Source organism: Cherax quadricarinatus, unplaced genomic scaffold (genome assembly GCF_038502225.1).
Source record: "Cherax quadricarinatus isolate ZL_2023a unplaced genomic scaffold, ASM3850222v1 Contig37, whole genome shotgun sequence".
In the NCBI taxonomy this organism is placed as follows: Eukaryota; Metazoa; Arthropoda; class Malacostraca; order Decapoda; family Parastacidae; genus Cherax; species Cherax quadricarinatus.
In genome coordinates, this window is record NW_027195063.1 from 386218 (window position 1) to 413924 (window position 27707).

The window sequence follows — 27707 nt, forward strand, 5'->3', positions numbered from 1 at the left end:
GGCAACACTGACAATGGCGGCCGTCAGAGCCCAGACCAAATTTTTATCCACAAATGTCTTAATTAAGCCGTTTTTCAGCCGTTTTTGTGCCTCGGGGTCAGGTCAGGAGGCAGGTGAAGGTGCCAGCCAGGTCAAGAAGGTCAACCAAGAGTCAGGTCAAGACGGAAGTCAAATAAAGAAGGTCGAGCCGGGTGGGTTTGCCAAGTCCTTCATCAAGTACACTCAGAGCTCTAGTTCCAAGGTGTCGGAGGAGGCTCCTAAGCCTTCCAGGACATTTTCTTCACTACTCAGGAACTCAAAACTGATCCAGGTCAGATAAAAGACAAAATTTCGATTTTTTTTTTTGAAAAATTACGCCCCCCCCAATTTTTTTTTAAAAAATACAATTTTTTTAATTAATTTGACCCATTTAACCCATGTTAGCTCTAATATTTTTGAAATAATTGTTAATTTACAGGAGTTGATGCATCGGGGGGAATTAGGAGCCACTGGGGTCACTATGTGACCTTGTTACCTGGACTCCACTTGTCCGGGTTCAATCCCCGGCACGGGTGGAAATATTGGCTGGGTTCAATCCCCAGCACGGGTGGAAATATTGGCTGGGATCAATCCCTGGCATGGGTGGAAATATTGGCTGGGTTCAATCCCTGGCACGGGTGGAAATATTGGCTGGGTTCAATCCCTGGCACGGGTGGAAATATTGGCTGGGTTCAATCCCCGGCACGGGTGGAAATATTGGCTGGGTTCAATCCCTGGCACGGGTGGAAATATTGGCTGGGTTCAATCCCTGGCACGGGTGGAAATATTGGCTGGGTTCAATCCCTGGCACGGGTGGAAATATTGGCTGGGTTCAATCCCTGGCACGGGTGGAAATATTGGCTGGGTTCAATCCCTGGCACGGGTGGAAATATTGGCTGGGTTCAATCCCTGGCATGGGTGGAAATATTGGCTGGGTTCAATCCCTGGCACGGGTGGAAATATTGGCTGGGTTCAATCCCTGGCACGGGTGGAAATATTGGCTGGGTTCAATCCCTGGCACGGGTGGAAATATTGGCTGGGTTCAATCCCTGGCACGGGTGGAAATATTGGCTGGGTTCAATCCCTGGCACGGGTGGAAATATTGGCTGGGTTCAATCCCTGGCACGGGTGGAAATATTGGCTGGGTTCAATCCCTGGCACGGGTGGAAATATTGGCTGGGTTCAATCCCTGGCACGGGTGGAAATATTGGCTGGGTTCAATCCCTGGCACGGGTGGAAATATTGGCTGGGTTCAATCCCTGGCACGGGTGGAAATATTGGCTGGGTTCAATCCCTGGCACGGGTGGAAATATTGGCTGGGTTCAATCCCTGGCACGGGTGGAAATATTGGCTGGGTTCAATCCCTGGCACGGGTGGAAATATTGGCTGGGTTCAATCCCTGGCACGGGTGGAAATATTGGCTGGGTTCAATCCCTGGCACGGGTGGAAATATTGGCTGGGTTCAATCCCTGGCACGGGTGGAAATATTGGCTGGGTTCAATCCCTGGCACGGGTGGAAATATTGGCTGGGTTCAATCCCCGGCACGGGTGGAAATATTGGCTGGGTTCAATCCCCGGCACGGGTGGAAATATTGGCTGGGTTCAATCCCCGGCACGGGTGGAAATATTGGCTGGGTTCAATCCCCGGCACGGGTGGAAATATTGGCTGGGTTCAATCCCCGGCACGGGTGGAAATATTGGCTGGGTTCAATCCCTGGCACGGGTGGAAATATTGGCTGGGTTCAATCCCTGGCACGGGTGGAAATATTGGCTGGGTTCAATCCCTGGCACGGGTGGAAATATTGGCTGGGTTCAATCCCTGGCACGGGTGGAAATATTGGCTGGGTTCAATCCCTGGCACGGGTGGAAATATTGGCTGGGTTCAATCCCTGGCACGGGTGGAAATATTGGCTGGGTTCAATCCCTGGCACGGGTGGAAATATTGGCTGGGTTCAATCCCTGGCACGGGTGGAAATATTGGCTGGGTTCAATCCCTGGCACGGGTGGAAATATTGGCTGGGTTCAATCCCTGGCACGGGTGGAAATATTGGCTGGGTTCAATCCCTGGCACGGGTGGAAATATTGGCTGGGTTCAATCCCTGGCACGGGTGGAAATATTGGCTGGGTTCAATCCCTGGCACGGGTGGAAATATTGGCTGGGTTCAATCCCTGGCACGGGTGGAAATATTGGCTGGGTTCAATCCCTGGCACGGGTGGAAATATTGGCTGGGTTCAATCCCCGGCACGGGTGGAAATATTGGCTGGGTTCAATCCCTGGCACGGGTGGAAATATTGGCTGGGTTCAATCCCTGGCACGGGTGGAAATATTGGCTGGGTTCAATCCCCGGCACGGGTGGAAATATTGGCTGGGATCAATCCCCGGCACGGGTGGAAATATTGGCTGGGTTCAATCCCCGGCACGGGTGGAAATATTGGCTGGGTTCAATCCCCGGCACGGGTGGAAATATTGGCTGGGATCAATCCCCGGCACGGGTGGAAATATTGGCTGGGTTCAATCCCCGGCACGGGTGGAAATATTGGCCGGGTTCAATCCCCGGCACGGGTGGAAATATTGGCCGGGTTCAATCCCCGGCACGGGTGGAAATATTGGCTGGGTTCAATCCCCGGCACGGGTGGAAATATTGGCTGGGATCAATCCCCGGCACGGGTGGAAATATTGGCTGGGATCAATCCCCGGCACGGGTGGAAATATTGGCTGGGATCAATCCCCGGCACGGGTGGAAATATTGGCTGGTATCAATCCTCGGCACGGGTGGAAATATTGGCTGGGATCAATCCTTGGCGCGGGTGGAAATATTGGCTGGGATCAATTCTCGGCACGGGTGGAAATATTGGCTGGGATCAATCCCCGGCATGGGTGGAAATATTGGCTGGGTTCAATCCTCGGCATGGGTGGAAATATTGGCTGGGTTCAATCCTCGGCACGGGTGGAAATATTGGCTGGGATCAATCCCCGGCACGGGTGGAAATATTGGCTGGGATCAATCCCCGGCACGGGTGGAAATATTGGCTGGGATCAATCCTCGGCACGGGTGGAAATATTGGCTGGGATCAATCCTCGGCACGGGTGGAAATATTGGCTGGGATCAATCCTCGGCACGGGTGGAAATATTGGCTGGTATCAATCCTCGGCACTGGTGGAAATATTGGCTGGGATCAATCCTCGGCGCGGGTGGAAATATTGGCTGGGATCAATCCTCGGCAGGGGTGGAAATATTGGCTGGGATCAATCCTCGGCACGGGTGGAAATATTGGCTGGGATCAATCCTCTGCGCGGGTGGAAATATTGGCTGGGATCAATCCTCGGCACGGGTGGAAATATTGGCTGGGATCAATCCCCGGCACGGATGGAAATATTGGCTGGGATCAATCCTCGGCACGGGTGGAAATATTGGCCGGGATCAATCCCCGGCACAGGTGGAAATATTGGCTGGGATCAATCCCCGGCACGGGTGGAAATATTGGCTGGGATCAATCCTCGGCACGGGTGGAAATATTGGCTGGGATCAATCCTCGGCTCGGGTGGAAATATTGGCTGGGATCAATCCTCGGCACGGGTGGAAATATTGGCCGGGTTCAATATCCGGCACGGGTGGAAATATTGGCTGGGATCAATCTCCGGCACGGGTGGAAATATTGGCCGGGATCAATCCCCGGCACGGGTGGAAATATTGGCTGGGATCAATCCCCGGCACGGGTGGAAATATTGGCTGGGATCAATCCCCGGCACGGGTGGAAATATTGGCCGGGTTCAATATCCGGCACGGGTGGAAATATTGGCCGGGATCAATCCCCGGCATGGGTGGAAATATTGGCTGGGATCAATCCTCGGCACGGGTGGAAATATTGGCCGGGTTCAATATCCAGCACGGGTGGAAATATTGGCTGGGATCAATCTCCGGCACGGGTGGAAATATTGGCCGGGATCAATCCCCGGCACGGGTGGAAATATTGGCCGGGTTCAATATCCGGCACGGGTGGAAATATTGGCTGGGATCAATCCCCGGCATGGGTGGAAATATTGGCTGGGATCAATCCTCGGCGCGGGTGGAAATATTGGCTGGGATCAATCCGCGGCACGGGTGGAAATATTGGCCGGGATCAATAACCGGCACGGGTGGAAATATTGGCGGGGATCAATCTCCGGCACGGGTGGAAATATTGGCCGGGATCAATCCCCGGCACGGGTGGAAATATTGGCTGGGATCAATCCCCGGCACGGGTGGAAATATTGGCTGGGATCAATCCCCGGCACGGGTGGAAATATTGGCCGGGTTCAATATCCGGCACGGGTGGAAATATTGGCCGGGATCAATCCCCGGCATGGGTGGAAATATTGGCTGGGATCAATCCCCGGCACGGGTGGAAATATTGGCCGGGATCAATCCTCGGCACGGGTGGAAATATTGGCTGGGATCAATCCCCGGCACGGGTGGAAATATTGGCTGGGATCAATCCCCGGCACGGGTGGAAATATTGGCTGGGATCAATCCCCGGCATGGGTGGAAATATTGGCCGGGTTCAGTATCCGGCACGGGTGGAAATATTGACCGGGATCAATCCCCGGCATGGGTGGAAATATTGGCTGGGATCAATTCCCAGCACAGGTGGAAATGTCATCCGGGTTCAATCCCCCAATGGGTGAAATAATGGCCGGGTTTCCTGACACCTGTTGTTCACCTAGCAGTTTGTAGGTACCTGGGTGCACCTGCTTCCTAGGTGTAAGGTAGCTAACACCCAGGTACCTGCTTACTGCTAGGTGAACACTGACAGCAGGTGTCAGGAAACTCAGCCAATATTTCCACCCGTGCCAGGGATTGAGCCCGAACACTCCGAGGCAAGAGTGTTGTCAACCAGGCCATGGGACACCAGACTCCCAGTTATTAACCTATTTAAGTAATCTTTCAGGATGATAATGCTGGAGGACTTTTGATCCAGGGAAGTGGAGTTAACTCTTCCATTATTGATAATGATAATGATGATAATAGTAATAATAATAATAATACAATAATAATGATAATTATAAATATGAATGATGATAATTATGCAGTTCTGTGTTAGGTTTATAATAGAGTATTATAGTGTTTTTTCCTGCTGTTCTTTAGCATCATGGTTTAACAGACACTTGGAAACTATGGGTTATAATCATGACCACAATTTTTAAAGTTGCGGAGGGGTAAGCCAGCAGAAGGGCTCAGTCAGGGGACCAAAAGCTTTATCTGTGGGTCATCATTTGACTAGTTAGCTCGAAATGCCTAGGCATGCTAGTGGCCTTTGTAATTAATATTTTATAATATGTAAACCACACATCGTAAGCTTTGGAAGGAAATAAGCATTTCCATTTTTATTTTCACTAAACCCGCATCAGGAAACACTTGTCCTGTTCCTAGCGAACATTATACCTACAGTAGACCGTTGTTTAACACGGTAGTTACGTTCCTGAAAATGCCATGGTAATTAAAACTGTGTTAGACAAACTGAAGAGCTTAAGGGAAAAATAGGGTTACGTTCCTGGGAGTTCCCAAAAAGCCAAAAAAACTTTCAGACCAACAGATCTTACAAAAATAAAAGTGAATGTGTAATTGTAGTTTATTGTTTATTGTCGTGATGTATTATCTTGTTTTTACTGCTTAAGATTACAAATACAACAGAAATAATAGTATTTATTACCTTAAATTGTGGGTGCTGGTGTTTGTGGATGATTGTGAAGAGAGTGGAGAGTTATGTTGTGGTCCTACTGGGCTGAGGTGGATGGTAGAGGTTCTGGTACTGAAGTTGATGGTTGTACTGGAGTGTGCATAAATCAGTCAAGTCAGTAAGTCAAGTCAGTAAGTCAGTCAGGGCAGTCAAGTCAGTAAGTCAGTCAGCCTAGTCAAGTCAGTAAGTCAGTCAGGTCAGTAATACAGTCAGTCAGTCAGTAAGTCAGTCAATCAGCCAGTAAGTCAGTCAGTAAGTCAGTAAATTAGTCAGTCATCACACAAACTCGTATTTACTCATTTACCTAGCAGAGGATGGTCCTACAGACGTACGAACTCAAGGCTGGGACAAGGGTGGTGGAAGTGGTGTGGAGGGTGGTGCGGGTGGCGGGGGATGGTGATAGGTTTCCCCCGTTGAGTCAGTGGTCTAACCCACAGCCAGGCAGAGTGTATCCCATGGGCAACACTCCAATTTTTTTCCCCTCCCGCAAACCGAACCGTGTTAAGTTAATTTTGTGAAGTGTTATACAAAAATAAGCCGCAAGTCTTCAATAGTGCTATAACCAAAATGTGCTAAACAAAACCATGTTAAACGACAGTCTACTGTACCATCATTAGACTTAAGACCCACGTCAGGAAACACTTGTCCTGTTCCCTGACAAACTTTACCTAACCTAACTCAACCCAACCTAACCCAACCTAAAGACACTTGAACACTACTCCCTGAAGAATAAAAAGTCACAGTACAGTAAGTTCTTGACTTCTGAACACATTAAGGACCTCCTGTGTTGTGTATAATAATATATAACAATGATATTATATACAATAATGATAAAATAAGGATATACACGATACAGAAAATTCTCAATGTGTTTGCAAGTCGAGGATTTACTGTTTACCTGGAGAGGGCTTCAGGGGGTCAAGGCCCCCACAGCCTGGCCTGAGACCAGGCCACGTGTATTTAATTAAATGATTAATTTTCAGTTGGGTGATCCTGAAGGCAAGGTAGTGGAGGGCACCGTCTTCCACGTTGTTGAGAACGATCTGTACATCGACTTTGGGAGCAAATTTTATTGTGTCTGTCATAGACCTCAGAGGAACGCTCAGTAAGTAAGCTTTTTTCTACTATGGTGGAATTTGCTGTAACCAATTTCAGGGAAACCAGTTAACCAGCCATGAGGTGGGAAGTACAGTGCCTACACTCTGAAGGAAGACAGTGGTGGAGCAAGTGATGGTGAAAGTGTTTCTTCTTTCTCGGGTCGCCCTGCCTAGGTGGGAACCAGCCAATGTGTTAAAAAAAGTTATGTGATGTAATTTAGTTGGTTCAATAGGTTTATTATACACCCCGGCCCTTGGCCATCCTGTGGGCAATAGGCATATGATTACAGAGGCACATAATAGGCCTAGTTCTGATAAACTGCTGAGGAATAAGACACCTATTTAACACTTGGGTAATATGGAAGTATTTCACAATTTTTAATATATGAAAAATTGATTAAAATCTAAAGATTTAGGAATGTTTACTGTAACGTATTCTCTCAAAATACAGTGGCGCCTCAAGATACGAACAGCTCAAAACTCGAATAATTATGTAAGTGTATTTTTGTACGTGCTTTTGTAAGTATATTTTTGGGGGTCTGAAATGGATTAATCTAATTTACATTATTCCTTACGGGAACAAATTCGTTCGGTAACGGCACTCGAACAGCCTTCTGGAATGAAATAATTTCATATCCTGAGGTACCACTCTGCATTATTTTAGTTTGGCTGAAATAATGTCTTATGGACTTTTTAACTAATAGTACTTTTTTTCATGTATAATTTTGTTTATTTACATTAATGTAAAATACAAATTTATTTTAACACGATACTGAGACTCCTACATACGAACACCGTCTGTTTTATTGAATTTGTATTATATCTCCATCTGTTGGTAGACAGCAACCACCCAGGGAGGTACTACCGTCCTGCCAAGTGAGTGTAAAACGAAGCCTGTGATTGTTTTACATGATGGTAGGATTGCTGATGTCTTTTGTCTGTCTCATAAATATGCAAGATTACAGGCATGTCTTGCTACTTCTACTTACACTTAGGTCACACTACACATACATGTACACATTTATTTATACACACTCATCTGAGTTTTCTTTGATTTTATCTTAATAGTTCTTGGTCTTATTAATTTTCCTTTTATATCCATGGGGAAGTGGAATAAGAATCTTTCCTCCGTAAGCCATGCGTGTTGTAAAAGTCAACTAAAATGCCGGGAACAATGGGCTAGTAACCCCTTTTCCTGTAAAGATTACTAAAAAGAATAAGAAGAAGAAAATTGTCAAAGTGGGAAGTCTGAATGTGCGTGGATGTTGTGCAGATGATAAGAAAGAGATGATTGTGGATGTTATGAATGAGAAGAAGCTGGATGTCCTGGCTTTAAGTGAAACAAAGCTGAAGGGGGTAGGAGAGTTTCAGTGGAGAGGAATAAATGGGATTAGGTCAGGGGTTTCAAATAGAGTTAGAGCTAAAGAAGGAGTAGCAATAATGTTGAAGGATAAGCTATGGCAGGAAAAGAGGGACTATAAATGTATTAATTCAAGGATTATGTGGAGTAAAATAAAGATTGGATGTGAAAAGTGGGTTATAATAAGCGTGTATGCACCTGGAGAAGAGAGAAGTGTAGAGGAGAGAGAGAGATTTTGGGAAATGTTGAGTGAATGCGTGGGGAGTTTTGAATCAAGTGTGAGAGTAATGGTGGTTGGGGATTTTAATGCTAAAGTGGGTAAAAATGTTATGGAGGGAGTAGTAGGTAAATTTGGGGTGCCAGGGGTAAATGTAAATGGGGAGCCTTTAATTGAGCTATGTGTAGAAAGAAATTTGGTAATAAGTAATACATATTTTATGAAAAAGAGGATAAATAAATATACAAGGTATGATGTAGCACGTAATGAAAGTAGTTTATTAGATTATGTATTGGTGGATAAAAGGTTGATGGGTAGGCTCCAGGATGTACATGTTTATAGAGGGGCAACTGATATATCGGATCATTATTTAGTTGTAGCTACAGTTAGAGTAAGAGGTAGATGGGAAAAGAGGAAGGTGGCAACAACAAGTAAGAGGGAGGTGAAAGTGTATAAACTAAGGGAGGAGGAAGTTCGGGTGAGATATAAGCGACTATTGGCAGAAAGGTGGGCTAGTGCAAAGATGAGTAGTGGGGGGGTTGAAGAGGGTTGGAATAGTTTTAAAAATGCAGTATTAGAATGTGGGGCAGAAGTTTGTGGTTATAGGAGGGTGGGGGCAGGAGGAAAGAGGAGTGATTGGTGGAATGATGAAGTAAAGGGTGTGATAAAAGAGAAAAAGGTAGCTTATGAGAGGTTTTTACAAAGCAGAAGTGTTATAAGAAGAGCAGAGTATATGGAGAGTAAAAGAAAGGTAAAGAGAGTGGTGAGAGAGTGCAAAAGGAGAGCAGATGATAGAGTGGGAGAGGCACTGTCAAGAAATTTTAATGAAAATAAGAAAAAATTTTGGAGTGAGTTAAACAAGTTAAGAAAGCCTAGGGAAAATATGGATTTGTCAGTTAAAAACAGAGTAGGGGAGTTAGTAGATGGGGAGATGGAGGTATTGGGAAGATGGCGAGAATATTTTGAGGAACTTTTAAATGTTAAGGAAGAAACAGAGGCAGTAATTTCATGCACTGGTCAGGGAGGTATACCATCTTTTAGGAGTGAAGAAGAGCAGAATGTAAGTGTGGGGGAGGTACGTGAGGCATTACGTAAAATGAAAGGGGGTAAAGCAGCTGGAACTGATGGGATCATGACAGAAATGTTAAAAGCAGGGGGGGATATAGTGTTGGAGTGGTTGGTACTTTTGTTTAATAAATGTATGAAAGAGGGGAAGGTACCTAGGGATTGGCAGAGAGCATGTATAGTCCCTTTATATAAAGGGAAAGGGGACAAAAGAGACTGTAAAAATTATAGAGGAATAAGCTTACTGAGTATACCAGGAAAAGTGTACGGTAGGGTTATAATTGAAAGAATTAGAGGTAAGACAGAATGTAGGATTGCGGATGAGCAAGGAGGTTTTAGAGTGGGTAGGGGATGTGTAGATCAGGTGTTTACATTGAAGCATATATGTGAACAGTATTTAGATAAAGATAGGGAAGTTTTTATTGCATTTATGGATTTAGAAAAGGCATATGATAGAGTGGATAGAGGAGCAATGTGGCAGATGTTGCAAGTATATGGAATAGGTGGTAAGTTATTAAATGCTGTAAAGAGTTTTTATGAGGATAGTGAGGCTCAGGTTAGGGTGTGTAGAAGAGAGGGAGACTACTTCCCGGTAAAAGTAGGTCTTAGACAGGGATGTGTAATGTCACCATGGTTGTTTAATATATTTATAGATGGGGTTGTAAAGGAAGTAAATGCTAGGGTGTTTGGGAGAGGGGTGGGATTAAATTATGGGGAATCAAATTCAAAATGGGAATTGACACAGTTACTTTTTGCTGATGATACTGTGCTTATGGGAGATTCTAAAGAAAAATTGCAAAGGTTAGTGGATGAGTTTGGGAATGTGTGTAAAGGTAGAAAGTTGAAAGTGAACATAGAAAAGAGTAAGGTGATGAGGGTGTCAAATGATTTAGATAAAGAAAAATTGGATATCAAATTGGGGAGGAGGAGTATGGAAGAAGTGAATGTTTTCAGATACTTGGGAGTTGACGTGTCGGCGGATGGATTTATGAAGGATGAGGTTAATCATAGAATTGATGAGGGAAAAAAGGTGAGTGGTGCGTTGAGGTATATGTGGAGTCAAAAAACGTTATCTATGGAGGCAAAGAAGGGAATGTATGAAAGTATAGTAGTACCAACACTCTTATATGGGTGTGAAGCTTGGGTGGTAAATGCAGCAGCGAGGAGACGGTTGGAGGCAGCGGAGATGTCCTGTTTAAGGGCAATGTGTGGTGTAAATATTATGCAGAAAATTCGGAGTGTGGAAATTAGGAGAAGGTGTGGAGTTAATAAAAGTATTAGTCAGAGGGCAGAAGAGGGGTTGTTGAGGTGGTTTGGTCATTTAGAGAGAATGGATCACAGTAGAATGACATGGAAAGCATATAAATCTATAGGGGAAGGAAGGCGGGGTAGGGGTCGTCCTCGAAAGGGTTGGAGAGAGGGGGTAAAGGAGGTTTTGTGGGTAAGGGGCTTGGACTTCCAGCAAGCGTGCGTGAGCGTGTTAGATAGGAGTGAATGGAGACGAATGGTACTTGGGACCTGACGATCTGTTGGAGTGTGAGCAGGGTAATATTTAGTGAAGGGATTCAGGGAAACCGGTTATTTTCATATAGTCGGACTTGAGTCCTGGAAATGGGAAGTACAATGCCTGCACTTTAAAGGAGGGGTTTGGGATATTGGCAGTTTGGAGGGATATGTTGTGTATCTTTATATGTTTATGCTTCTAGACTGTTGTATTCTGGGCACCTCTGCAAAAACAGTGATAATGTGCGAGTGTGGTGAAAGTGTTGAATGATGATGAAAGTATTTTCTTTTTGGGGATTTTCTTTCTTTTTTGGGTCACCCTGCCCCGGTGGGAGACGGCCGACTTGTTGAAAAAAAAAAAAAAAAAAAAAATTTACAAACTTTATTATAAACATTATAAACTGATTTCACTTATAACATGTTTACTCACATATACAGTGGACCCCCGATTAACGATCTTTTTTCATTCCAGAAGTATGTTCAGGTGCCAGTACTGACCGAATTTGTTCCCATAAGGAATATTGTGAAATAGATTAGTCTATTTCAGACCACCAAACATACACGTACAAACGCACTTACATAAATACACTTACATAATTGGTCGCATTTGGAGGTGATCGTTAAGCGGGGGTCCACTGTATTGTATATGTACATATGTTGGACTTATGAACGACCGTTGCGAACTGAACATGTTCGTAAGTAGGGGAAAGACTGCACATTAATTATACAGAAATGGGTAACGTTTCAGAGCATGTAGAAAGCCTATTGTTATGAAGAGTATTTCAGGCAGTCTTAAGCCTAAGTTAGAACTGTAATGGCAATAGTTATTTGTTTATATATAAGAATATTGAAAGTGTATAAAGATAAATTTAGGAATTATGTTACATTTATCTCTAACACTTCACACATCTGAATTGTCTGTGTAATGTTGTGTTAATTCTATGCACGAGGTTGATGATGTAATGTTTAGCAGAGTGAGGGCAGGTCCAGGAAGTTGTCATCCTCTGGCCTTGTCCAGCTCGCCTATACAGCTTCTCCTCACTTAGCAATGTACAGTGGACCCCCACATAACGATCACCTCCCAATGCGACCAATTATGTAAGTGTATTTATGTAAGTGCGTTTGTACGTGTATGTTTGGGGGTCTGAAATGGACTAATCTACTTCACAATATTCCTTATGGGAACAAATTCGGTCAGTACTGGCACCTGAACATACTTCTGGAATGAAAAAATATCGTTAACTGGGGGTCCACTGTACTTGTTTATTGTCGACTCGGACTTATGACGGGCTCTCTGACCAGTATTCATACCTAAATAATGTATATTAGAGCTGATTTCCTCTATTCTGTTTATTACAATATACAGTACACTCCTGTATAAACATTTAAAAATATACTAGAAATGTTATAAATGCCGCAGAGGTGACATTAAAACAATATCAAAGATGGGGGGACAAATTCACTATAATTATAGTATGTTCCTCACTTGGCGATAAATTTGTTTACCGACGTGGTCTTAGGAACGGAACTCTGTCGTTAAGTGAGGAGAGGCTGTATATACTGGCTCCCTCTCGTGTGTTAGTGTGACTTTGTAAATGGTCTAAGTCAGGTGGCCCAGTGGCCTGGTGGCTAAAGCTCCCGCTTCACACACGGAGGGCCCGGGTTTAATTCCTGGCGGGTGGAAACATTTCGACACGTTTCCTTACACCTGTTGTCCTGTTCACCTAGCAGCAAATAAGTACCTGGGTGTTAGTCGACTGGTGTGGGTCGCATCCTGGGGGACAAGATTGAGGACCCCATTGGAAATAAGTTATGCAGTCCTCGATGACGCGCTGACTTTCTTGGGTTATCCTGGGTGGCTAACCCTCCGGGGTTAAAAATCCGAACAAAATCATATCTGTCAGAGTGAAGCATCATCGTAAGCTTCTCTCTCCTACATACAGGTTATGGGTGTAGTGTGTGTATTGTGGGATGACTCGGTAAAAGAGCAAAGTTAGCAAATATAGAAGCTTCACTGTATTTTTTTTTTTTTTTGAGCACTGGGCACATCCCACCCAGACAAGGTAACGTAAAAAAGAAAAATGTTTTTTACATTTAGTAATGTATACAGGAGAAGGGGTTTCTAGCCCCTTGCTGCCGGCATTTTAGTCGCCTCATGTGACACACATGGCTCTCAGAGGAATGATTTTTCACTGTATCTGTTTAAACTACTACGTAAATAATGGACTATAATTCACATTCTGCAAGGAAGAGTTACTTTGATGCATGAGAAAGGCTTTTGATTTAAGGAATTTGAGCTGACCTTTCCCTTCCTTGAAGTCAAATCAAATTACACTGTCCCCCCCTAAATTTATATTTATATACCTTCAATATCATTATATATAATTACTCTGCCATTGCAGTCTTAAGTTAGGCTTAACCTTAGTCTAAATGCTCTGAGTAACAATGTGCTTTTAGCATGCTCAAAATCAGTCTTCCTTAACCTGCCTTCACAAGTGAGCTACATTTTATGGTCATGTGTGTGATGAGAGCCATACACTTTTCTTAATACAGTGGACCCCTGCTTAACGATCACCTCCCAATGTGACCAATTATGTAAGCGTATTTATGTAAGTGCGTTTGTACGTGTATGTTTGGGGGTCTGAAATGGACTAATCTACTTCACAATATTCCTTATGGGAACAAATTCGGTCAGTACTGGCACCCGAACATACTGCTGGAATGAAAAAATATCGTTAACCAGGGGTCCACTGTATTGTGCAGTGTGGAACCTACATAAAAGTGAATTCATAATATCATGCCTGGGCCGCATTCATTTCATAGAAGAGCCACAGGTTGGGGACCCCTGATGTAAAGTGTCGCTCATTTCTGTGTAAACAGTGTATCATAAAATAATTTTGTGTATTTATATATTTAGCAGATAATAATTATTGCCATTGTAGTCTTAGGTTTAACCCTTTCAGTGTCAGTCCCATAATTTTACAGCTTGAGAGCCAGTGCCGGTCCCGTAATACTACGCCAAAATTCTAGCTCCTTCAAATCTGGTGGAAGAAAGCTGGTCGACCTACATATGAAAGAATGGGGCTGCATGGTTAGTGTGCGCAGCATAAAAAAATCCAGCAGCACGCAGTGCATAATGAGAAAAAAAATGACCGTGTTTTTGGTTTAAAACAGCGACTTTGCAGCGTATTTTCGTATGGTATATATGGTTGTATTCTCGTTTTCTTGGTCTCATTTGATAGAATGGAAGATATATTACAGAAATTGAGATAATTTTGATTGGTTTTATGATGAAATTGAAATTGAGCTCAAATTAGCAGAAATGTTCGATTTTTGCCGATGTTCGAGTAAACGAATGACGTCACCAACCGTTACGTGTCCAACTGGCCAGTCTAATACGCAGTTACGAACAGGTTAACAGTATTTATACAATTATTATAATAATGCAGTAGTCTGCATAACAGTAAATCTTCTATTTTTTGTGAGATAAAAATTCACAATGGAAAGCAAGAGTGATATAAGAGGGCCTGGAGACATGACTAATGAACAGAGAAAATTTTATTTTAGTGCCAGGAATGTCTGCCTTGTTTATTCTGGGCCCTATTTTGAAACTGGCATCTTTTGAAATTTGTGTGAAATTGGCCAAATTGCTAATTTCTGACCACTTTATTGAGTAGTTGAAATCAGTAAATGGGGGTTTCTTGTACTCAGTCAATAGAACATATGGAGTTCTAGTGAAATAGCTATGATTTTAGTCGACTGCAACAATGGAATTGGCCAAAAATTGGGCGAAATCGCCAATGTGTAAATATCGCAGTGATCGCTAACTTCACGAGTGTGTAATTTTGTAAGTTTTCCATCAAATTTCATACTTTTGGTGTCATTACCATCGGGAAAAGATCCTCTATCATTTCATAAGAACTTTTTTTTTTTTTTTTTTTTTAAATTTTTTGACAGAGTTAGGATCATGGGTCCCGACGCTGAAAGTGTTGAGTTTGCCAGAAATGATTTTCATAACCATGGGCTTTCTGCATGCACACCTAAAAGTAACCGATCTTTGTACAAATGTTGTATCATGCTGAAAAAAATCTTGTTTGGTCTGGTCTTGTCTGGTCTTGTCTTCTGCAGGTGCTCTATGACCCCTACTGGCTTAACTCTTTCCCTATGAACATAATTTAAGTGGAAGAAATCTAACCTTACTCCTTTTATTTAGGAGTTATGTGAGAGGTGCTCGGGTCCGGCTACGTCTCCATGAACTGGAGCTCTCCACCCGTTTCCTGGGGTCGTCTACAGACATGACGTTACTCGAGGCAGATGCAACACTCCTGGGTTTGATTCATCCGCCAAAGAAAACCGAATCAGCCAAGCAGTAGTGTACCCTAATGTATTATATATGTCCAGGTCTCCAACTTACAAAAACCACAAGTTCATCCAAATTATGAACTGTGGAACCAGTTTAAAGGTTTTGGTGCAAACCTTAGTAATTAATACTGTCAAGTGGTTTAAAAGTAGCCTTGAGCAAGTACCAGGACATATTTATTAGAAAAAGGTTCGGTCCTGGGACCTTAATTAGGTCTTAGGAGTGAAACATTTTAATTAATATGTCCTAGAATCTCCACGGGGAAGTGGAACAAAATCCTTCCTCCGTAAGGCATGTGTGTCATAAGAGGCGACTAAAATGCCGGGAGCAAGGAGCTAGTAACCTCTTTTCTAGTATAAAATATTAAGTAAAATTAAGACACATGTGCAACATCTGGGTATCTTTATTATAGACGTTTTCCCATCCAGTGGCTTTATCAATACAAATTCCAGGACATAACTTGAAGACAGTAGGACTATATACTGTCCTGGAATTTGTATTGATAAAGCCACTGGATGGCGAAACGTCTACAATGAAGATACCCAGATGTTGCACATGTGTCTTAATTTCATCTTGTCGGTATTATATACCATTCTTGCACAAAATATTAAGTGTTAAAGGAAAGAGTTATTTTTGTTTATAGGTCATCCTGCCTTTGTGGGATATGGTCTGTTTGTTGAGTAAAAAGAAAAAAGTGCCCTAGCATTGGTTCACATGTCTTTTTTTAAACCAGTTAATGTTTTGCACCTGTCAACTCACAGTTTGAACACATCAAACACCCATTGTTTGTACTACATTTTTTATTATTATCATACTGGCCAATTCCCACCAAGGCAGGGTGGCCCAAAAAAGAAAAACTTTTACCATCGTTCACTCCATCACTGTCTTGCCAGAAGGGTGCTTTACACTACAGTTTTTAAACTGCAACATTAACACCTAAAACGAAAAACAAAAATTTTTCCTTTTACATTTGGTAATTTATACAGGAAAAGGGGTTACTAGCCCCTTGCTGCCAGCATTTTGGTTGCCTCTTGGAACAATACACAAATAAGCTACACATAGGAGATAAACTTACAACGATGTTTTGGTTTGACTTGGCCCATTGACTCATTAAAGGTCCAGGTTGGACTCAAATGCCTTCATAAGCGCATTCTCCTATGCAAGGGTTATTGTGTATAATTGTTTTTCTTTCTTTCAACACACCGGCCGTATCCCACCGAGGCGGGGTGGCCCAAAAGGAAAAACAAAAGTTTCTCCTTTTACATTTAGTAATATATACAGGAGAAGAGGTTACTAGCCCCTTGCTCCCGGCATTTTAGTCGCCTCTTACGACACGCATGGCTTACGGAGGAAGAATTCTGTTCCACTTCCCCGTGGAGAATAATTGTTTTTACATTGAAAAAATTGGAATGCAATTCGTTTGTAAGTCGGAAGCCTCCTTCAGTCGTGTTTAGTCTCTTTACATAAGTAAAATTGTGTTTTTTTTCCGGTTTCACAATATTGTAAAAAGGAAATATTAGGGACCCACACAAAGGCTCCTTTGTGTAGTGTGATGTTTTAATCTGATTGAAAAAAGTGCAACCTAAATTAAATAATGTGTACTATAATCAGGGTCTCCAAGAGAATTTTGCAAGGTGGAGCAACACTGCGTCGGGGCTCCTGGGAGCAGGCTGAGGGCCCCAATCTAAGTGCATTTTACATAATTATTTTTCTAAATAAACTAAAAATAGTTGAAATTACCCAAAAATATCAAATGAAAACATCAAAATAAAACATCTGTGGCTGTGGGGCCCCGTTAGAGATTCACAGTTGGGCCCCGGGCCAGTGTACCAACTGAACCCCCCCTCCCTCCCCCATAGGCCCTGACTACGATGGCCTTTCCACGTGCTATTCAATTTTCGATGTACCTTTCAGTCGTATTTACAAAAAAAAAAAAATTGCGCTGTATATTCTGGCTTTATAAAACAACTTACCGCAGCACATGTTTTTCATATACATGTATGTATTTGTGTAGCCAAACATCTACAGTGTAAAGATACCCAGGTATTGTACATGTGTTAAATTCATCTTCATCTTGGTATTGAGCGCCATTGTTATACAGATACTCTCTACTTATGAACAGGTTTGGTTCCGAGCAGTCGTTCGTAAACCCATTTGTTCATCAGTCCAACATATGTACGTATACAGTATTGTACAGTAGTGTAGTGTATGTACATGTATGTATGAATAGTGAGTAACCTAGAAGTATACATAGTTTAAACATATACATGAACACAGGAAAAATAAAAATACAAAAATATATTATCATGTCTATTCTTGTTTCAAATTCAGATTCAAATTCCTTTATTTCCTTGCAGGTTTACAATGTGGTTGACATATTTTAGGAACTATATTTACATAGGTAGTTTACATTGAGGGTTTACAATGATTTGTAGTGCAAAGAGAACCAGTATCTTGCCTTGGTATTTCTCTTGTGATGGCCTGGTGCTTCTTAGCACCACCACCTGTATCACCACTGCCTTTGTGCTTAACACCAGACATATTGGGGATATAATCATCACAAATAACACTGAATTTGTGGAGAGAGCGCAGGCATACATATGAACGATGCTGCTAGAGTAACCTACTGTGTACTGTTTACATCTCGGTGCTTCCCACAAATTGTTCGCATTATCAAGAGTTCGCAACACGAATGTTTGTATGTAGGGGAGTCTCTGTACAAGCCTAACCTAAAATAGCTATAAGTTTAGAGGAAGCACCAAAACACCTACTTAAAGAACTTCACTAGACAATTTAGCAGAGTCAAGCGAGGCTCGGTTGCACAGTGACGATTTTTTGGACTATTTCCTGCTTACCTCTAAAATTAAAATGTTTTGACTAAAATCCATCATAATAGAGGCAAAATTCCTAATCTATTAGATTTTATTACACTCTTCATATATATTTTTTTTAAATATGTGAAATATTAAGAAAATTTGTGCTCGAGGTGCAGAGGTTATGCAACGTGAGTGCAACATTGCTGGTTCTTTATCTTTCTTAACTCTTAAATTGTCCAAATGTACATCTGTGATCGCGTGTGTAGCGCTCCGAATGTAGATCCACGTTCGATTTTACATTCTTATGTAAAAAAAAAACGTAGATCTACGTTCGGAGCACTACACGCACAAATGTAGATCTATGTTTGGACAGTTAAGGGTTAAATAATGGCTTTCTGTAAATGTGAGTCACCTCCCTTATAAAGCCCCTCTATATACAGTAATGAATTTTTTTGTAAATGCAATTAAAAATACAATCAGAATTTAATTGCATGTTAAAAGGCCTTCATAGTATGTACTATATTCTATTCATTTTTGGAACCATTTCTTCCAATTATATTTACACAAAATATCACTGTATAGAATGGTTTTACGAGAGTTTGCTGCATGTAAAAAGTCTCAGATATAAAATATAGTGTATTATGATGTAGATTTTTTTTTATTGATGTTAATAATAAAAGAAAATTTTGATTTTATAATGATTTTTATATCCAATTCCAGATGTACTGACCAGAAAAATCTCTGAGACTCGGTAATGAGTTCAAGTTGGATAAATTTAGATTTAGAAAGGATATAGGAAAGCACTGGTTTAGTAATAGAGTTGTGGATGAGTGGAACAAACTCCCGAGTAGTGTCATTGAAGCTCAAACCTTGTGTAGCTTTAAAAATAGGTTAGACAAGTACAGTGGTACCTCAAATTTTGCACAGCTCCCAACTCAAACAATTATGTAAGTGTATTTTTGTAAGTGCTTTTGTAAGTGTATTTTTGGGGGTCTGAAATGGACTAATCTAATTTACGTTATTCCTTATGGGAACAAATTTGTACAGTAACGGCACTGGAACAGCCTTTTGGAACGAATTAAGGCCAAAATTCGAGTTACCACTGTACATGAGTGGGTGTGGATAGGTGTAATCTGGACCTGCCTAGCATGGGCCAGTAGGCCTGCTGCAATACTAATTCCTTCTTATATTCTTCCAGCAAGTGTGCATGAGCGTGTTAGCAGTGAATGGAGACAAACGATTTTTGAGACCTGACGAGCTGTTGGAGTGTAAGCAGGGTAATATTTTGTGAAGGGATTCAGGGAAGCTGGTTAGCCGGACTTGAGTCCTAGAAATGGGAAGTACAGTGCCTGCACTTTAAAGGAGGGGTTTGGTATATTGGCAGTTTGGAGGGACGTCTAAGCTATTGTATCTGAACGCCTCTGCAAAGACAGTGATTATGTATGAGTGATGGTGAAAGTGTTGAATGATGATGAAAGTTATTTCTTTTTGGGTTTTTCTTCCTTTTAGAGTCACCGTGCCTCGGTGGGTAACGGCCAACGTGATGAAAAAATAAATTCTTATGTTCACATGAGACCAGTGAGTCATCAGACATTTTTATTTATTGCACAAGGTGGCCACAAAAACACTCCCTGATTTCAAACAGGTATAATATGAAACTTGATTGTAATAATCTTTCACAGTTAGACGCTTCAGATGCGGATATCACATGAAACGTGAACACCCTGTACATTAGGAAAGGTTTCAGGTCACCTATGTTTCATTAATTGTGTTTATATATACTCTGTTTCTCCCTGTGATGTATTTACTCTCTCACATTTTAATAAATTGTAGCTTTGTACTCATATCTCACTGACAGAAACATCCCTTGTATCCTGTATGTGTTCCTGTGTCCTCCAAACACAGCATTTGCTTCTCTGAGAACCACACTTGTATATACAGTGGACCCCCGGTTAACGAACTTTTTTCATTCCAGAAGTATGTTCAGGTGCCAGTACTGACCGAATTTTTTCCCATAAGGAATATTGTGAAGTAGATTAGTCCATTTCAGACCCCCAAACATACACGTACAAACGCACTTACATAAATACACTTACATAATTGGTCGCATTTGGAGGTGATCGTTAAGCGGGGGTCCACTGTACTAATTTTTTCTTAACACACTGGCCATCTCCCACCAAGGCTGGGTGACCTAAAAACAAGAACGAAAGTTTTTCTTTTTACATTTAGCAATTTTTACAGAAGGTGTTACTAGCACCTTGCTGTCAGCATTTAGTAATTTATACGGGTGTTACTAGCCGCTTGTTGCCGGCATTTTAGTCTCCTCTTATGACACGCATGACTTATGGAGGAAGGATTCTTTTCTACCTCCCTGTAGAGTACATGCTAGTTCCCTTTGTTATTTTAATTTCTTTTTAAACCCAGAATGTTAGCAAAAAACAAGGGAGGATTTACCATTTGGAATTTTTGTGTTAGTGGGTTTTGTTTGTACGTCTGGCACTGCACCATCTTGTAATATGGCACTCGGTGAATAAACAGAAGGATGGCATAGTTTTTGTATATCTCATTTGCAACTTCAGTGGCACCTCTAAATACCCATGTGCAATTTCCACAGTCACTTTGTCAAACTTTTTTGGGTTATTCTAGGTAATTTGCAGTACGATAATTGTATTTAAGTGTACCTGTGGCTAAATAAACCTACTTGGTCTCTTTGTATATACAGTGGAACCTGGGTTTTTGTATACCCTAGTTTGTATGTAAAACTATACTTATTCTCTATAAAATGCATTTTTTGTTTATATTTTTGGGTGTCTGGAATGGATTAATTGGATTTACATTATTTCTTATGGGAAATATTACCTAAAAATACATTTTATAAGCAATAAGTATAGTTTTATATACAGACTAGGGCATACGAAAACCCAGGTTCCACTGTACTACTGTTATAATGGATTTGTCTTTTAACAAATGCAAAGTACAGGACCCAGTCCCTGTTCGAGGAGTTATCAATGTTGCTGTCTTCTAGACATATTTCTTTATCATTTAATTTGACACTCTTTCCTATGTAGACTATATTGTCCTATATATGTACATGTGTACATGTTGTATATTGAAAGTCTAGGAGCAGAGTTATAGTTTTTTTAGCTGTGTTGATTTTGTGGCATCTGTCAGCTATTGCCATGTATGCAGGAATTATCACAGTTATGCCTTGGCTGGTGTCTATCTTGTGACTAAAGTTTGCATTATTTTATAGTTCAGTACTTCTTCTTTCAACAAACCGGCAGTATCCCACCAAGGCGGGGTGGCCCAAAAAGAAAAACAAAAGTTTCTTTTTAAGTTTAGTAATGTATCCAGGAGAAGGGGGTCACTAGCCCCTTGCTCCCGGCATTTTAGTCACCTCACGCATGGCTTACGGAGAAAGAATTTGTTCCATTTCCCCATGGTGATAAGAGGAAATAAACAAGAACAAGAACTAGTAAGAAAATAGAAGAAAACGCAGAGAGGTATCGCTATCTATTACCAAGGTTTATACCACAGTTTTGTACTATATCCATCAGAAATTCTCAGAGATATGTGGTAACTTGAGGGAAAACCGTGTCGGGTCAGTGGTTGAGGAAGGTCGGTGTGTGGGGGGGAGGGGAGGCAGCATGTTTGCTTCACATATTTAGTTGATCTTGTTTATGTACTGTTTCCTAGTTTCTCTAGATTGGCTGTTTTTTTTTCCTCCTTGGTTTTGTAAAATGTACAGATTTAACTGTCATTCATTTGTTATTTTCCATTTTCACTCCATCCTCCATTCCGTTATCACTCCATCCTCCAGCAGCAGAGTGGACGGATTCACTTTCTTTGTTTTTAAACACACCGACAATCTCCCTCAGAGGAAGGGTGACTTGGAAAATGAAATACATTTACCATCTCTCTTTCAATAGCTTTCTTGCCACGAGTGCATAAACATCACACTTCAGATAACCTTACAAATTGTAGTATCCTTGCCCTTTCTTCAGAGTACTGCCACTGTATTTCCCACCTCCAGGACTCAAGTCCAGCTAGCAGGTTTCCCTGAGTTCCTTCATAAATGTTACATTGCTCACACTCCAACAGCACATCAAGTCATAAAAACCACTTGCCTCAGTCATGCCCATGTAACATGGTTCTTCTTTCTTTCAACACACCGGCCGTATCCCACCAAGGCAGGGTGGCCCAAAAAGAAAAACGAAAGTTTTTCTTTTAAATTTAGTAATTTATACAGGAGAAGGGGTTACTAGCTCCTTGCTCCCAGCATTTTAGTCGCCTCTTACAACACGCATGGCTTACGGAGGAAGAATTCTGTTCCACTTCCCCATGGAGATAAGAGGAAATAAACAAGAACAAGAACTAGGAAGAAAATAGAAGAATACCCAGAGGGGTGTGTATATATATGCTTGTACATGTATGTGTAGTGTGACCTAAGTGTAAGTAGAAGTAGCAAGATGTACCTGAAATCTTGCATGATTATGAGACAAACAAAAGACACCAGCAATCCTACCATCATGTAAAACAATCACAGGTTTTCGTTTTACACTCACTTGGCAGGACGGTAGTACCTCCCTGGGTGGTTGCTGTCTACCAACCTACTACCTAGGTGTAACATGCTTATATGAATCAAACCTCTTTTATCCCCTCCCTCCAACCCTTCCTGGGATGACCCCTACCCTTCTTTCCCTCCACCTTAGATTAAAACTCATGATTCACACCCATACATGAGTGTTAGTACCACTATACCATGGTACATTCCTTTTTTTTGTCTCCATTGATGAGGTTCTTAGTGTCCACTGACTCCTCAACGCATTACTTACCTTTTTTCCCGTCATCAGTTCTATGATTTATTTCATCCGCTGACACGTCCACTCTCAAATATCTGAAAACATTCACCTGCTTCATACTCCCTCCCTCTAATATGATATCCAGTCTTTCACTACCAATATTTTTTGTTCCTCTCATCATCTTTCTCTTTCTTATATTCACTTTTAATTTCCTTCTTTTACATATTCTCTCAAGCTCTGTAACTTCTCTTCAGAATCTCCCAAAAGTATTGTCATTGGCAAAATAGCAACTGTGACAACTTCCACTTTGTGTTAGATTCTTTATATTTTAATCCCACACCTCCCCCAACACCCAACTCCATCTATGAATATATTAAAGAACCATGGTGATATCACATATTACTAAGGCCTGCTATTGCTGGAACATAATCTCCATCACTCCTCCACACCCTAACCTAAGCTTCACTATCCTTATAAAAACTTTACTGCTTATAATAACTTACTTTAGTAGGTTGGTAGACAGCAACCACCCAGGAAGGTACTACCGTCCTGCCAAGTGAGTGTAAAACAAAAGCCTATAATTGTTTTACATGATGGTAGGATTGCTGGTGTCCTTTTGTCTGTCTCATAAACATCCAAGATTTCAGGTATATCTTGCTACTTCTACTCACACTTAGGTCACACTACACATACATGTACAAGCATATATATACACACCCCTCTGGGTTTTCTTCTATTTTCTTACTAGTTCTTGTTCTTGTTTATTTCCTCTTACGTCCATGGGGAAGTGGAACATAATTCTTCCTCCGTAAGCCATGCGTGTTGTAAGAGGCGACTAAAATGCCGGTAGCAAGGGGCTAGTAACCTCTTCTGTATTTTTTTTTTTTTTTTATCACACCGGCCGATTCCCACCAAGGCAGGGTGGCCCGAAAAAGAAAAACTTTCACCATCATTCACTCCATCACTGTCTTGCCAGAAGGGTGCTTTACACTACAGTTTTTAAACTGCAACATTAACACCCCTCCTTCAGAGTGCAGGCACTGTACTTCCCATCTCCAGGACTCAAGTCCGGCCTGCCGGTTTCCCTGAACCCCTTCATAAATGTTACTTTGCTCACACTCCAACAGCACGTCAAGTATTAAAAACCATTTGTCTCCATTCACTCCTATCAAACACGCTCAAGCATGCCTGCTGGAAGTCCAAGCCCCTCGCACACAAAACCTCCTTTACCCCCTCCCTCCAACCCTTCCTTGGCCGACCCCTACCCCGCCTTCCTTCCACTACAGACTGATACACTCTTGAAGTCATTCTGTTTCGCTCCATTCTCTCTACATGTCCGAACCACCTCAACAACCCTTCCTCAGCCCTCTGGACAACAGTTTTGGTAATCCCGCACCTCCTCCTAACTTCCAAACTACGAATTCTCTGCATTATATTCACACCACACATTGCCCTCAGACATGACATCTCCACTGCCTCCAGCCTTCTCCTCGCTGCAACATTCATCACCCACGCTTCACACCCATATAAGAGCGTTGGTAAAACTATACTCTCATACATTCCCCTCTTTGCCTCCAAGGACAAAGTTCTTTGTCTCCACAGACTCCTAAGTGCACCACTCACTCTTTTTCCCTCATCAATTCTATGATTCACCTCATCTTTCATAGACCCATCCGCTGACACGTCCACTCCCAAATATCTGAATACGTTCACCTCCTCCATACTCTCTCCCTCCAATCTGATATTCAATCTTTCATCACCTAATCTTTTTGTTATCCTCATAACCTTACTCTTTCCTGTATTCACCTTTAATTTTCTTCTTTTGCACACCCTACCAAATTCATCCACCAATCTCTGCAACTTCTCTTCAGAATCTCCCAAGAGCACAGTGTCATCAGCAAAGAGCAGCTGTGACAACTCCCACTTTGTGTGTGATTCTTTATCTTTTAACTCCACGCCTCTTGCCAAGACCCTCGCATTTACTTCTCTTACAACCCCATCTATAAATATATTAAACAACCACGGTGACATCACACATCCTTGTCTAAGGCCTACTTTTACTGGGAAAAAATTTCCCTCTTTCCTACATACTCTAACTTGAGCCTCACTATCCTCGTAAAAACTCTTCACTGCTTTCAGTAACCTACCTCCTACACCATACACTTGCAACATCTGCCACATTGCCCCCCTATCCACCCTGTCATACGCCTTTTCCAAATCCATAAATGCCACAAAGACCTCTTTAGCCTTATCTAAATACTGTTCACTTATATGTTTCACTGTAAACACCTGGTCCACACACCCCCTACCTTTCCTAAAGCCTCCTTGTTCATCTGCTATCCTATTCTCCGTCTTACTCTTAATTCTTTCAATTATAACTCTACCATACACTTTACCAGGTACACTCAACAGACTTATCCCCCTATAATTTTTGCACTCTCTTTTATCCCCTTTGCCTTTATACAAAGGAACTATGCATGCTCTCTGCCAATCCCTAGGTACCTTACCCTCTTCCATACATTTATTAAACAATTGCACCAACCACTCCAAAACTATATCCCCACCTGCTTTTAACATTTCTATCTTTATCCCATCAATCCCGGCTGCCTTACCCCCTTTCATTTTACCTACTGCCTCACGAACTTCCCCCACACTCACAACTGGCTCTTCCTCACTCCTACAAGATGTTATTCCTCCTTGCCCTATACACGAAATCACAGCTTCCCTATCTTCATCAACATTTAACAATTCCTCAAAATATTCCTTCCATCTTCCCAATACCTCTAACTCTCCATTTAATAACTCTCCTCTCCTATTTTTAACTGACAAATCCATTTGTTCTCTAGGCTTTCTTAACTTGTTAATCTCACTCCAAAACTTTTTCTTATTTTCAACAAAATTTGTTGATAACATCTCACCCACTCTCTCATTTGCTCTCTTTTTACATTGCTTCACCACTCTCTTAACCTCTCTCTTTTTCTCCATATACTCTTCCCTCCTTGCATCACTTCTACTTTGTAAAAACTTCTCATATGCTAACTTTTTCTCCCTTACTACTCTCTTTACATCATCATTCCACCAATCGCTCCTCTTCCCTCCTGCACCCACTTTCCTGTAACCACAAACTTCTGCTGAAGACTCTAACACTACATTTTTAAACCTACCCCATACCTCTTCGACCCCATTGCCTATGCTCTCATTAGCCCATCTATCCTCCAATAGCTGTTTATATCTTACCCTAACTGCCTCCTCTTTTAGTTTATAAACCTTCACCTCTCTCTTCCCTGATGCTTCTATTCTCCTTGTATCCCATCTACCTTTTACTCTCAGTGTAGCTACAACTAGAAAGTGATCTGATATATCTGTGGCCCCTCTATAAACATGTACATCCTGAAGTCTACTCAACAGTCTTTTATCTACCAATACATAATCCAACAAACTACTGTCATTTCGCCCTACATCATATCGTGTATACTTATTTATCCTCTTTTTCTTAAAATATGTATTACCTATAACTAAACCCCTTTCTATACAAAGTTCAATCAAAGGGCTCCCATTATCATTTACACCTGGCACCCCAAACTTACCTACCACACCCTCTCTAAAAGTTTCTCCTACTTTAGCATTCAGGTCCCCTACCACAATTACTCTCTCACTTGGTTCAAAGCCTCCTATACATTCACTTAACATCTCCCAAAATCTCTCTCTCTCCTCTGCATTCCTCTCTTCTCCAGGTGCATACACGCTTATTATGACCCACTTCTCGCATCCAACCTTTACTTTAATCCACATAGTTCTTGAATTTACACATTCATATTCTCTTTTCTCCTTCCATAACTGATCATTTAACATTACTGCTACCCCTTCCTTTGCTCTAACTCTCTCAGATACTCCAGATTTAATCCCATTTATTTCCCCCCACTGAAACTCTCCTACCCCCTTCAGCTTTGTTTCGCTTAGGGCCAGGACATCCAACTTCTTTTCATTCATAACATCAGCAATCATCTGTTTCTTGTCATCCGCACTACATCCACGCACATTTAAGCAACCCAGTTTTATAAAGTTTTTCTTCTTCTCTTTTTTAGTAATTGTATACAGGAGAAGGGGTTACTAGCCCATTGCTCCCGGCATTTTAGTCGCCTCATACGACACGCATGGCTTACGGAGGAAAGATTCTTTTCCACTTCCCCATGGACAATAGAAGAAATAAAAAAGAACAAGAGCTATTTAGAAAAAGGAGAAAAACCTAGATGTATGTATATATATATATGCATGTGCGTGTCTGTGAAGTGTGACCAAAGTGTTAGTAGGAGTAGCAAGATATCCCTGTTATCTTAGCGTGTTTATGAGACAGAAAAAGAAACCAGCAATCCTACCATCATGCAAAACAATTACAGGTTTTTGTTTCACAGTCATCTGGCAGGACGGTAGTACTTCCCTGGGTGGTTGCTGTCTACCAACCTACTACCTCTTCTGTATATATTACTAAATGTAAAAGGAGAAACTTTTGTTTTTCCTTTTGGGCCACCCCGCCTCGGTGGGATACGGCCGGTGTGTTAAAAGAAGAATAACCTACTGCCTATTCTATACATTTGCAACATTGCTCCCCCATCTACCCTGTCATATGCCTTTTCTAAAGGCATAAATGCAACAAAAGGTTCCTTATCTTACATAAATACTGTTTACTTAATGTTTCAATATCAACAGTTGGTCTACACATCCCTAATCCTTCCTAAAGCCCCCTTGTTCAT

At 41.8% G+C, this 27707-nt stretch overlaps 1 protein-coding gene across 3 annotated transcripts; it reads left to right on the forward strand.

Annotated features, from left to right (window-relative positions):
- mRpS28 (mitochondrial ribosomal protein S28) lies at positions 1–27707 on the forward strand. 3 transcript variants are annotated; one of them, XM_053794495.2, is made up of 5 exons: positions 1–310; positions 6720–6841; positions 15192–15347; positions 17461–17513; positions 27664–27707. In XM_053794495.2, exons 1-5 carry the CDS (start codon positions 14–16, stop codon positions 27690–27692), a joined length of 657 nt encoding a protein of 218 aa, XP_053650470.2. In that variant the 5' UTR covers positions 1–13; the 3' UTR covers positions 27693–27707. The 3 variants fall into 3 exon arrangements, with proteins under 3 accessions (XP_053650470.2, XP_053650471.2, XP_053650469.2); XM_053794496.2 differs by lacking the exon at positions 27664–27707 and adding an exon at positions 17696–18852; XM_053794494.2 differs by lacking the exon at positions 27664–27707 and having other exon boundaries at positions 17461–18852.